This window comes from Triturus cristatus, chromosome 7 (genome assembly GCF_964204655.1).
Source record: "Triturus cristatus chromosome 7, aTriCri1.1, whole genome shotgun sequence".
Lineage (NCBI taxonomy): Eukaryota > Metazoa > Chordata > Amphibia > Caudata > Salamandridae > Triturus > Triturus cristatus.
This window is the reverse complement of record NC_140590.1, coordinates 994,401,443-994,415,169: the sequence shown is the minus strand read 5'-3', so window position 1 is coordinate 994,415,169 and position 13,727 is coordinate 994,401,443. Positions and strand designations below refer to the sequence as shown.

Genomic DNA, 13,727 nt, shown 5'->3' with positions numbered 1-13,727 from the left:
TGTATCATTCTGTAGGGTGGGCGGGCAGACAACTTTTTTTATCCCTCTCCAAACCCTCCCCCCCACCCGGTGATGCAGAGAGTCCGGAAGAGGCAGACTACGCCTCTCTAGACCCTTTTATCCCAAACCAAAACCCCTCCTCTTCCCGCCAGCTACCTATCCCACCCATGGCCTGTTTTCTCAGCACAAAATCCCCAGGGTAAAGACTGGTCTGCAACGTACTTTCCCTAGGGGCCATCATTAGGATAGTCAAAATCAGAGCACTTCCTGGTAAGTGAAGATGAATGGAAGCACTCCCAGAATAACGCCAACAAAAAAATCTCAACGATGAAGGAAATTCTGGGGCAGATTTATAACAGACTTTCGCCACTTTTACGCTGCCATTGCGTCACTTTTGTGACACAGCGACGGCGTAAACCCTGCGCCATGTTGCGCCCCATTTACAACGTGACGCATCTAGGGAGATGCGTCACATTGTAAAGCTTACGCCACATGTGGGCCTACCTGCACACGGGGGGGCGTTCCGGCACAGGAACGCCTCCGAAAAGTGGCTGAGTGAAATCTACAAGATTTCACTCAATCACTTTTCCGGCCATGCTGCGTCAAAACCCTGCGCCTGCTTGAAGCAGGCGTAAGGATTGACGCAGCATTGTAACGATAGGGCACCCCAAGCCTTGCTGGAGCTGCGTTGCGCTTGCGACGCAACTCCAGCAATGCGCCAACCTTCCGCCATCAGATGCGTCATGCATCTGTTTATCCTTGCGCCACGATGCGCTGCATTGTAAATGCGGTGCATCTATTGTGGCGCAAGGGTAAACTTTCGTGACGCATCTTCCCTGGCGCATCCATGCTGATTTGCAGGGATGCGCCAGGGAACATAAATCTGCCCCTCAATCTTTAAAAACAAAACCTGGCAGCTTTGAGAAGCAGGTACTGTTAGACTTTTTTCATTTTCATTTATGACTATGACAACTGCGGTTTCTTACAGCGTTCTGAAAAAATTATATTCTCGTTTTGCAAATCATTTAGAAAGTTATTTCTGCAGACCGTGTGCCTTTTAATGCTGCTGCCTCAACTTGTTCGACGGTTCTGCCAAAGATCAATATATTTATTAGTTGTGACTACATACAGTTTTAGCTGCCTGGAAAGACCTTTTGGCAGGACACACACATACATACGCACACACATACACACACACACACAAAATCCACCCCAATCGATTTTTGGTCAGCTCTGTTCACCCATCCGATAATTTTGCCAAGCCCTGTTAAGGCATTGACTTACTGGACTGGCCATTAAATTGTGGATCAGTTCACATCGTGGATGTGTACATTTTTGGAAAGGAAGTCCTTTACCCCTATGCTGTTGCTCTTTGCTTCATGTCTCCATCACTAATGACAAAAAGCACACCACTCAAAGACTACCAGTTACACTATGTTTTGAGTACTATTGAATTATTGTTCTTAATAATACCTACACTTTTGAAACGGGGAGCTATTCATTTTTGGACATTATTATTATTATTGATGACAGTAACCAAGACTGCACTCTCAGATCCATCACAGACTACCACTCACTTATTAAAACAGCAAAGTACACCCCCTCGCAAAGTATAAGTAGCACACTAAGAAAGCACCCGCACCCCTCACAAAGTAGAAGTTTCCATATACTGATAGAACTCTCACATCATTCACAAAGTAGTATTTACATGCTACTCGAAGCACTCTCAAGCCCATCACAGACTAGAAGTCCACCACTACTGACAACATAGCCAAATTATTGAAAGTGCCCTCACATCCGCACCAACTAGCAGTTACGCGCTGGCAAACTAGCAATGGCACTCTCCCACCTCTCACTGACTAGCTTTCACACAGTCAATGGCACTCTCCCACCTCTCACTGACTAGCTTTCACACACTTCCAATGGCACTCTCCCACTTCTCACTGACTAGCTTTCACACACTGCCAATGGCACTCTCCCACCTCTCACTGACTAGCATTCACACACTGCCAATGACACTCTCCCACTTCTCACTGACTAGCTTTCACACACTGCCAATGGGACACTCCCACCTCTCACTGACTAGCTTTCACACTGTCAATGGCACTCTCCCACCTCTCACTGACTAGCTTTCACACACTTCCAATGGCACTCTCCCACTTCTCACTGACTAGCTTTCACACACTGCCAATGGCACTCTCCCACCTCTCACTGACTAGCATTCACACACTGCCAATGACACTCTCCCACCTCTCACTGACTAGCTTTCACACACTGCCAATGGCACACTCCCACCTCTCACTGACTAGCTTTCACACACTGCCAATGGCACTCTCCCACCTCTCACTGACTGGATGCTTTTGCCCGGAGGGGTGGCTCTCTAAAGCACGCTCGCGCGGATTGCTAGCGCTTTTTAGCCTTTTCTAGTGTTCTTATTTACTGCGCTCTCTCTCCTTGCTGGGTGATAGGACTCCCCCCTTACCTGCACATAATATTGGTGATTCACCGCTCTTTTAGCGGGTCCGGGCTCCCTGGTAGTTTGAATCTGCAGCGCTCCGATTTTGGGCGCCATTTTGGGTTGGGCAGTGGCGCTCTGGTAGCGCCATCTTGTAGCGTCCTTCTGGGACAGGGAGGACCTTATCTGGAGGACCTATTTTAACCGTTCCTTCTAGCGCAGCGGGATCGCGCAGCGGGGTTGCCCTCGCTTTTGCCTGAGTCTTGCCAGAGTCCTGCCCGTCTGCGTCCGTCAGCGTCCCGGAGGCGGCGGAGCGGCGAGAGTGCCTGGCTGTAAGTCCTTGTAAGTCCTTGCTCGGGTAATACGATTTGTTATACTGCTAGGGAACTACGTGCGCTGCAAAGCTTTTCTTGTGCATGCCGCTCCGTGTTCCCGGGCCGTTACAGAGGTAAACGGTTGTGCCCTGCCTGTGGCTGGTCGCCAGGTTTTGCCCCGGCCGCTCCTTTACGGAGAGATGAGGTCTGCATTAAACCTCTCTGCTTAATGCTGAATACAAGATCGGTAGGGAAGCACGCCTTGGAGATCTTTGATCTCCTTGTTAGAGAGAATCCACTCTGTCTCCTGCTGACAGAAACTTGGTTGGGGGAGGCGTCCAATCCGGATATTAGGGCGGCTTTTCCTCCTGATTATACAATCTTTCGTCAGGACAGAGTGAAAGGCAGGGGAGGAGGGGTGGCGGTAGTAGTGAAAAAGTCTGCTACCTGCTCTATCGCTTCTTTGAACACCATCGCAGGAGCGGAATCCCTTGCCTTCACTATCAGATTAACCCCTCATCAAGTTCTGAAAGGGCTACTGGTATATAGATCTCCTGGACCAGTGGGCTCTTTTTTTGATGATCTTCAGGGGGCCGTATCTGGTATGGCATTAAGTACGGAGCATTGTCTTCTGGCAGGAGATTTTAATTTTCATATAGACGATGACAATGATCCGGATGCAAAAAAACTGCTCGATATTACGGCTCCTCTCGGTCCCTTTTTTGGTTGGTTCCACACACGACAAGGGTCATACTTTAGATCAGGTTTTCTCCTCGGTTCCTCTTGTTGATGTGGAGCTACTTCCGGTGCTCTGGACCGACCATAGATTGGCCAGATTCGGTGTATTGGGTGGCAAAAAATTATTCAGCAGCGCCCCCAGACAGCATGGCGCTGTTCAAAGGGCTCTGCATAGAGTCACACCCGAGCTGCTGGCTCAGGCTGCTATAGACCATCCCTGCCCTCTTACAGGGGATTTAGAGCAGGATGTGGAGTCCTTGCAGGGATGGCTGTCGGAGAGGCTGAACGATCTGGCCCCCGCAATGGCCCCTCGGGATAGGGCTAAGAGGGTCTCGGCCCCATGGTTCACGAAGGCATTGTGTGCTACTCGTGTGCAGTGTAAGGTCGCCGAGAGGGCATGGCGCCTTCGCTATGACCCGGAAGCTAGATCGGCTTATAGGATAATGATTAAATCCTATCATCAGGATATTCTCCGGGAGAAAAAGGAATATCTGGCCAGGAGGATTGAGACTGCCTCCAACTCTTGTAAAGAGATCTTTACTGTGGTAAGGGAGTTTACGGCGCCTAGATCCTACGTGGCCCACAGTGTTCCATTGGAGCGCTGGGTCTGCGATCTGGCCAAATTTTTCACGGATAAAATAAAATCTATCCAGGACTCTTTCCCAGTGAAGTCTGTGGAGGTGTGTTCCAGTCCGATGGCCGGATTGTCCTTCCCGCCCGCGCAGGGTGCGGATTTTGCTGAGTTTCCTCCTGTCTCGGCCGATGCTTCTCTTGCTCTAATGGCCAACCTTAAATCGGGCTCACCTTTGGATTCTTGTCCTGCCAAATTTCTGGCCAAGATGGCGGCCGTGGTTAACCCACTAGTCAACCCTTTGGTGAATCTTTCCCTGAGGGAGGGGAGGGTTCCAGTGCCATGGAAAAGAGCTATGGTGATCCCCCTCCTCAAAAAGCCTGGGTTGGACTCGGAGGTCTTGGCCAATTATAGGCCGATTTCCCTTCTGCCGGCCTTGGCTAAGATCACAGAGAAGCATGTACATGGTGTTCTTTCCAGCTTTCTCGAATCCAATGATTTGTTCCATCCATCGCAGTCCGGTTTCCGTCCTAATTTAAGCACGGAGACGGCACTGCTGGAAGTGTCGGAAACCATCAGGGAGACACTGGATTCTGGAGGAAGGGTCATGCTCGTCATGCTGGATTTGTCGGCGGCCTTTGACACCGTCCCCCATGAGGTGCTCCTCTCCAGACTTTATGACATCGGTCTGAGGGGGACGGTGTTCAATTGGTTTACATCTTTTCTCGAAGGCCGCCGACAAACGGTCTGGGCCTCTCCGAGCTCCGCCGAGATGTCGCCATTGGGAGTCGGTGTTCCACAGGGTTCTGTGTTGAGCCCGACTCTGTTTAACATCTTTATGACACCTTTGGCGGCACTGGTGGAGTCCTCTGGGGCCCGGATCGTATCCTACGCTGATGACACCCAACTGCTTTTCACGTGTGGGAAAGGCCAGGCTTTTGATGGAGAGAACATCCGGGGTTGCTTGGAGTTGGTCTTTGGCTGGTTCCAGCGAAACGGCCTTAAGGCAAACTCCAGTAAATCGGAGGTGTTGTTCTTCGGCTGCTCTCTGGACCCTGATTGGCAGGCCTGGTGGCCATTAGGTATGGACTGCCCTGTCCAGGCATCGCTTGTGGCTAAGAATCTGGGAGTGAAGGTTGACAATAATTTGTCACTGAGCTCACATATTTCTGGCCTGGTGGGTACCTGCTTTGGTATGCTTAAGATGCTCCGGAAGTTCCTGCCTTTACTCTCAGAAGAGCACAGAAAGATCACTGTGCAAGCCTTGATAGGCTCGCGATTGGACTATGCAAACGTCCTTTATGTAGGTCTTCCGGAATATCTGGTTCAGCGGCTGCAGGTTGTGCAGAACTCCGCGGCCCGGGCCATCTTTGGCCTTCATAGGCGAGCGAGAGCTTCGGGTCTGGTGCGATCGCTTCGTTGGTTACCTATTCGGAAGCGGATTATGTTTAAAGCACTGACCCTGGCGCATAAAGCGCTATTTGGCACCGGAGCAAGGTATCTACAGCAGAGATTGTCTTTCTATCGCCCAGTTAGATCTCTGCGGTCGGAATCTTTGTTTCTCGCGGTGGTTCCTCGGGTGAGTAAGGCCCGCTCTGGGGGTCGCTCTTTTAGTCTGAGGGCCCCTCAGTTGTGGAACTCTTTGCCTTTGGACCTACGGTCCTCTTCTTCTCTCCTTCTGTTTAGGAAGAGCCTCAAGACGTGGCTTTTTAACCTTTAGGGTGTTTTTGTCTTTTTTGTCCTTTTCTCTTTAGTCTGTTTTTATGTTTTTGGTTTTACTGAGCTGCCTCGATAAAGCGCCGGGACACTCCACGGAGTAGCCGTGCACTATAGAAATAAAAGTTTAACATAACATAACATAACTGACTAGCTTTCACACACTGCCAATTACACTCTCACACCGCTCGCACAGTAGCAGTCGTACACTTCCAGCAACACGGTCATAGGTTTACAAACTGGGCTAGTGGTGGACAGAGGTACGGTGCTGGGGGTTGTGGCTCTGTCAAGGGCTCAGTAGACCTGCCTCTCTTGCGGCTCCTGCATTCAGCCCGTCTCCACTGCCCAGCTCGGGGTGATCCTGAGTGTCACTCGCGAAACCCGGCATTATCTCCAAGGAGCAAAAGGCCATCTGCTTTTCTGAAACCTTCACATCAACTGTCACTACAATAACAAGCACTGACAAAGCTAGTAGGTTTAACTTGTAACTGAAAATGTAATTCAGATATATTGGCTTTGCCTATTCTTGTTAACAAAAACATTCATTGATCTGGTTAGCCTACAATTATGTATTTTGCAGAATTTCAGACAGAAGTCCACACAATTCGTTATAATTAGTAAGTTTAAAGATTTAAAGATTGAACGCATACTGCGAATAACTATATATATTTGTCAATATAACTGATGAATGAATGAATGAACGAATAAACGCAGTGAAAGGATGACTGTGCGAAACACCTTAAAATGCAACTCTTGGCAAAGCACTTGCATGCAACTAGTGTACATACAAGTACAAAGGCTTACCTAGCAGGGTTAGTTGCTTTGATAGTTTTGGTATAATATCAATTCCATTCTTTAACCACGTGATTTTGGGGCTGGGGATGCCCTCTGCATGGCATTTGAGGCTGGCTGACACTCCAGGCTCCTGAGCTTGCGTTTCCGGGTACACTCGGATCACCGGGGGAACTGAAAAAGGAAATACGTTCAAATCACATTAACTTTTTGATTGAAGCGCAATTGCATTTTTTGCAGTCCACCGACACAACATTCTAATGCAATCACAGATATGCAGGAATACTTTTCAAAAGCAACTAACCTCCCTTATTATTGCAGAATGAACAAGATCCTACAAATATCTGGCCAAAAACCATCTTGCTCATCCTGTGTTCTAATTGTGTGGGCATTTTTGCCAAGAGAAAGATGGTATGCATCAGTTGTTTAAAAAATCAGTTGTGCACTCGTTATCTTTTTTTTCTGAAAAACTCCAAATTCAGAGAAATGCCCCTCAAAAGTTGTATGGTTTGAAACAGACATGTACATAAGGGAAATAGCACCCATATTGGATGCAAGATTTGCACAACGTGTACAATGAAGATGGGGATTTGTTAGTATTGGAAAGTAGTCCACGGATATGCTCCTTTGCAGCAGAAACCACACAATGAAGCATTGTATATTGGGATTTGGAGAGCCACTGGTTATATTTAGGGCCTCATTTATGAAAAGTGGGGAAAACCAGTAATGCAACACTTTTCATAGTGTCATCCTTGCGACACCATGGATGCACCATGGTATCTGTAGGCGCAAAATTGGCACATTACTGGAGTGTGTATGAAAACAGACGCAACTCTAGCAATGTGTCCTTTCACATGGGGCAAGCCTGCGTCACTCCTCACGCCTGCCTCAAGCAGGCGTAAGGATTTGATGCAATGGCATAGTGAAATCTCTTAGATTTCACTGCGTCACTACCATGAGGCTTTTTTACGGGGGAACGCCCAGCCTAAATACATTATACCTGGCACAGGTATAATGTAGCGCAGGGGTTTACAAAATGACGTATCTGCCTAGATGCGTCTCTTTGTAAATAGGGTGCAGTGTGGAGAATATTTTATGCTGCTGCAGCCTCACAAGAAGCGATAAACGGCGGCATAAAGGGCTCATAAATAAGGCCCTGAAGGTTGAGGTGTAAACTGTTTTTCGAACATGTTGCTTTCATTGTGAAATTCGATGCACTTGCCAATATCCATGAACCCTTTTACTACTACAATATGTATACCTGTTCTTAAACTTCTTGTTTTAATATCCTTGTGATCTCCATTCCATCCAGTTCTAATCATGTATCATCAAAGCTATTTTGAGATATGTCTCCTAAACCTTCCTTCGTATGATTCAACTTCCTTGATTTGAATCGATAAATGCCAGCTAACAGTGTTCAACAATATAGACAAATTTTCAATATAAACTTCTCCAAATTCATGACAGAGTAGAAAAATACGCTTACTGAACAGATGTATTGTTGCCCATACATACTGAGTTGCATCAAAAAGTTACGCACCCATCTGACTGTGAGGGTTAAGACTGGAGAGATCATCTCTGACATGTAGGAGCTTCAGTGGGGCATGTTAAAGATAGGTGATAAAATAAATGAGGGTTTTCCAAAAGGTGATTTACATTGGCACAGTGCTTGTGAAGGTGAAGTGATATAATACAAAAACATTTTAGAAACATAAAAGGAGACTGCCTTTAGGGAGATCTGAACTGAATACACAGTGGGCAAACAGTCAACTCACTGTTTTGGCCATGTGTAATTCACACAATTCAAGAATTTTTATTTTTGATGGTGTTAAAGTTTTGACCCGTTTGAGGATGATTTTAGAACCAAGCCTTCATCAGGACAAAAGTCGATATGGGATACACTCTCAAATAAGTGTAATAAGGTGACACCTGAGCATGCTGTATCCGACAGCAAATGATGTAACACCCTAATGATGTCATAATTGACATGTACTGTGTTTTGCTTGAAGAAACAGACCTTGCTATACCTGGAAAAACATGGAGTGTATTTATTTCTTAGCTACATGCGAGGAAGACTATTTTTTAACATCTTGATGAGTGATATCATGTTCAAAAACGTTTCCAGAAGAAACAGTAGATGATTTATATATACCTAAACCTCAGATTCTGAGGATTATCGGGTTTACCTTATGTCATAATAACTTGCAGAAGAAATCAGCATGAAGTTGGTATGGAGGGTTTAGATATTGCCTAATGTTTTGCATGAATGGCAAGAAATATCAGATAGTCTACTGTGTGCTAATAATGACTTAGATACCACACGCCTCACAAAACTAAAACTTACCTGCAAAGATTCCTGATGAAGATTACACCAACCTATTGTAATTTGTGCGCAACAATGCCTGTACATGTACAGTCGTATATGTTTGCAATGTACTTCCATGTGGTTAAGATATAGAATAGCCCAAAAAAACACTAAATGTGTTTACAAATATTTTTGATGGAGGTGATTTGGATTTGAGTTGCATGCTGTGTGCTCTTTGGTAAATTTATTTTCATAACTATCCTTTCAAATACTTGTACTTTGCAGTAACGACTGAGCAGTTTGACAATAGCGTCCCAAAGTCTAATCTAGTATATCCCTGGAAAAATGTCTGAGTGTAAGAGTGGTATGTGTTGGTACTGCAAGAGTAAAAAAGTCTTGCAGTGATCCAAAACCCGGCTCAAATGGAAAGAAAGGGGGTAAGAAGAACAAGGAATATCGAGCTGCATTAGCAAAAAATATTATTACTTTTATCAAATCATAATCAGAGGTGAATTTGACATGATGCATGAAAGCTCATCAAAACTGTTTTCATTATAGTGGCAAGGTTGTCTTTGGCCTGGTTTATTAATAAAGGTGGTTATTGGTTCAAACACTGTGAGGCGCTTTATCATTGGCAACTTTATTGTTTATAGCATTTGGTAAGAATTACCAAACAATTAAGTTGATTTGGTAACAGCAGGATGGCACAACCTAGAAATTCAGAGAGGCCCTAAAACAGAAGAGCAGCGGAGTCATAGAAAGTGAGGAGCAAAAATTCATGTGTTTTGTCCCAGATAATTTAATTCACATCACATTAAATTGAAGAACACAACCCGTCTGCTGGAATTAAAATGAATTTGAAGACATTTTGTTTTGAAAAACAATTAAGAACATCTGATTTTGGAGTTCTAAGATTAGACTTGAGTTGTGATTAGCTTTGGCAGAGGAGTCAGGGCTTGGATAAAGGATGCAGACATTTTGCTACTGAAATTATGTGATTCTTCAACTGGGGCATTTTTAACACAGTTATAGATTTACTGCCGTTACCACATAGTCCACTATCTGAAGTATAAAGTGCAGATATTCAACACATTTCTTTTCCAGCGTAAACAGATCAAAAATTTTCAGAAATGTACAACGCATAGTGCTGCACCATGGCAGACCCATTACAAAAGTTAATTAGTCTAATTTTAGATGCGGTTTGGTTTAGTCCGACGTGAAACTGATATTGGTAATTCTAATACTGTGTGTAAAAATGTCAAACTATTGAAATAATATTGTCACAGAAACTGCCACATTTATAGACCTCATTTGCCTAATCTTTCTGTATAATGTAGTCAACCAGACGCATAAATTAGACTAATATTGCCAAATAATTCCATGGCCCTAGGTGTAGGTTAAGGTTAACGTTAAAAGCTAGAGTTCAGCTGATATAGGATTTATATTCATATGGATGGTTAGCATTAATATTGGGATTCTTGCTAGGGTGAGATTTAGGATTTAAGCTGCTTTTAGGGCCAGGACAGAGGTAAATGCAGGACCACTGGAATTATGTGATTCTGCAACCACTCCATTATTTCAGTAAAGGTGATTGATTGTGTTCTGGTAATTTTCAAATTTATCATAATTGGCATTACACTTGGTGGTTTTGGTTATGCTACGTTCTCATTACTCTCACTCTTTCATGTTAAGATGCCGAACGTTGGTCTCTCTAATCAATCATCATTATGTTCATTTGGCATAACATTGGGTCTTGATCCCTCAAATTGTACATCTAATATTGCAGTTGCTCATAACTCTATGCTATATATTTTGATTTAGGAATTTGTGTGGCTCAGTAAGCTGATGTAGATTTGTATTTAATTAAATTACTGAATTATGTGGGCCACTGTCTTTTACCAATATATCTTCCATCATACTCAACATATTCAGGCTTGCCTTTTCCCTTTTTTGTGTTTATTTTATCACTCTAAAATTGTGACATTCATGTACTGAATTGATCACTAATATACCCATTTGTTTTGATGTTGTGATGCAATGTTGTTTTTGACTCTTTAAATGGCGCATCCAACATTGTGATCTTTGACAATGCCACAATGTATGTTTGGATGTCAAGACTTGTGCAGGCAGGTAGTGCATCTAGTGTGTGTGTTAATTTATGATGACAGTTTTTTCCTTTTGGTTGGGAGTCACTTTGGTAAAGTTTAGGTACAAGTAGAATATTACATCAGAAGGATGTTGTATTACTTTTCTACAGTTCCAGTGATCTGGTGATGACCATGTGGGACGTTTATTTAACAGTAATTAAATGATTAGAAACCTGTGATGGGTATTTTTCTATTGGTTATCCTAGCTTGTGGCCGGATTTGTGTCACTAATATGGTACGCGATATCGTCTACATTCATCTTTTTGTCTTGATTAAGTTAAACTGGTCACTTCCAATCAACTTTGATTATACTTCATTGTTTCAACTAGAATATTGCATCAAATAGATGGTGTAATACTTTGTTGAAGTTCCAGAGATCTGATGACGACCATGTTGGAAGTTTGATTAGAAAAAAGTGGTGGGTTTTATCTATGGGTTTTCCTTGCTTGTTGCTGATTTGTGTAACTTATCAGGTATACTGTATCATGTCTCCATATGTTTGTTTTTTATTTTGACTAAGAGAAGTGGCAACCGCAAATCTCTTATAATCATACTGTGTTGTTTCAATATTTTAAATAATGGGTTTTATACTTGTGCACATTTATAAATGGCATGTGGCTGTTTTTTAATATCCAAATATATGTTTGCATTCAATTACACATGGGAATAATACAGATGTTCAATTGAGCAAGTGATGTTGAGATCACATCATCTTGTCCCTTTGGTATGAGGGGGAACACACAGTTCTGGAACTTCTGTAATGTTATATAAATTAGAATGTATGATGTGTTACCTTGATTTATGTAATGATACAGAAGAATATCTGGAATGCCAACTCTTTTCATTTTCAATTGAGGCATACCACACCTATGGGACAACTGTCTGGATATTGATTTGAATTTCTGTTAACCAGAAGCATACTAAATGGCTTAAATCTCTGATATCTAATTTTTTCGTAAAAAACTTTAATAGATAAATTGGCACTTTACCTTTCAGGCCTCTCCATTGTGAACACACCTTTACTGATTTTCAGAAGGGAATAGTTTTTAGATTTCAAATAAACATTTCAATATCTTATATTTTGATGTGAATTCTTAGTTAGAGAGGACATATAATTAGGGGTGGACAGAACTCATGGAGTTTCACTCCGTGGAATTCTGCGGAGTTACATAAAAACTCTGTGAGATTACGCAGAGTTCTGTGAGTGAGCGGAATTCAGCACTTCGTGCTGTTCGTGCTTATTTTTAGCACCGAAACCTTGTTCCGCACTGTAAAATCAGTGCGAATGCTACAACGCAGTCTGCCAGAGGACCCTGCTTCTTTCTGCAACTCAAGAAGATTTTCTACTCCATTGGCAGCTTTCTCAATGAGAATGGTCTCAACCTGCTTCTACCGCCCACATTGAGATATCTTGCTGTGAGGCGTTCTAGGAACTGAAAATCGTGCTAGGGTATGCAAATTCTCACATGCACTTGCCAACTAAACACTGGTGAGCTGCGCATGAGAAAAAACTCCCCCACACAGCAGTTGATGGAGTTTTGCCATGAAGTGGGTAAAACTCTGCAGACTTCGCTGGTGGAATGGAATTCTTTGCCCACGCCTACATATAATATAATAATAATACCAATTGTGTGATTATTGGTCTATAAATATGGTCATTTCGAGAGTCAGAACACATAGTTAGATTGTGTTGTTGCAATATGTAAAAATTGCTTTAAATGTTTCTGGACTGTTGATTTACTAAATGATATGGACGTGTCTAAATGGTTATTGTGACAGGAAGACTATATGCTTTATAAAAACATGGAATGATATGTTGATGTAATGCTAAGTATATAAAACAGCCCGCAAAGAGAAAACTTTGTTTAATTGAGAGATGTTTATGCTTTTTGGCCATTTCTTGTTCTTTGATCTGTCACATTGAGATTCCTTGTTCTGCTTATTAGGTGACTTATATTTTAAGAATTGTACTGTGAAACGAAAGGTTCTGTGTAGGTATTGTGGTGAATGTGTTCACTGTGTAAAACAATTAATGGGTTTATGTTATATTGGTTAATTTAGGACACGTTTTTTGCCTGCTATTTTGAATTGAGGGTTGAGTTAAGTATCAACTATTCAGTTTTTAACAGTATTACTGATATTTTGCATATTTCTTTTCTTTTTATAATTCACAGCCCTGATAAAGCTCTTTTGTTGAAAAGCGAAACATGTTGGCTGTTATGTCTAATCTATATTCCGTGATCACAATATTCTATAGAAATTTGAATGGATATAACTCAACGTTGAAAGAGTATTCTTATGTGGGGAATTGAACTACTATAAATTAACTTGTTTGAAATATGAGATATTTTTTGTTTGTACCTCTCCAGCTATCTGTGTTTACACATTGTATGGCTAAAGTCAAACAGTCCTTGTAGGTCGGCACAACGCATGAACAATTAAGGACTTTTTTGGATAGGGCAGGAAATTAGGCCATAGGTTGTCCAATCATCAGGGGATATGTCATATTTACAGTGACATTAGCATTACTATTTGGACTTTTTCTAGAGTGGAGCTTTAGGATAAAAGCGTTTTTTAGACCCAGAACTTAGGTAAATGCCAGGCCACCGGAATTATGTGATTCAGCAGCTATTTCTGGATAATTATGGACTTCCACACAGTGGGAGACCCGTCACAAGAGTTGAATATT

General features: G+C 42.9%; 1 protein-coding gene across 1 annotated transcript in view; it reads right to left on the bottom strand.

Moving 5' to 3' along the window:
• Positions 1-13,727, bottom strand: part of FSTL4 (follistatin like 4) — a 2,149,215-nt gene that overhangs the window by 207,377 nt on the left and 1,928,111 nt on the right. The window contains exon 9 of the mRNA XM_085618028.1: positions 6,599-6,760. Within this exon, the coding sequence (XP_085474154.1) occupies positions 6,599-6,760 (162 nt within the window). The remainder of the gene's footprint in view (positions 1-6,598; positions 6,761-13,727) is intronic.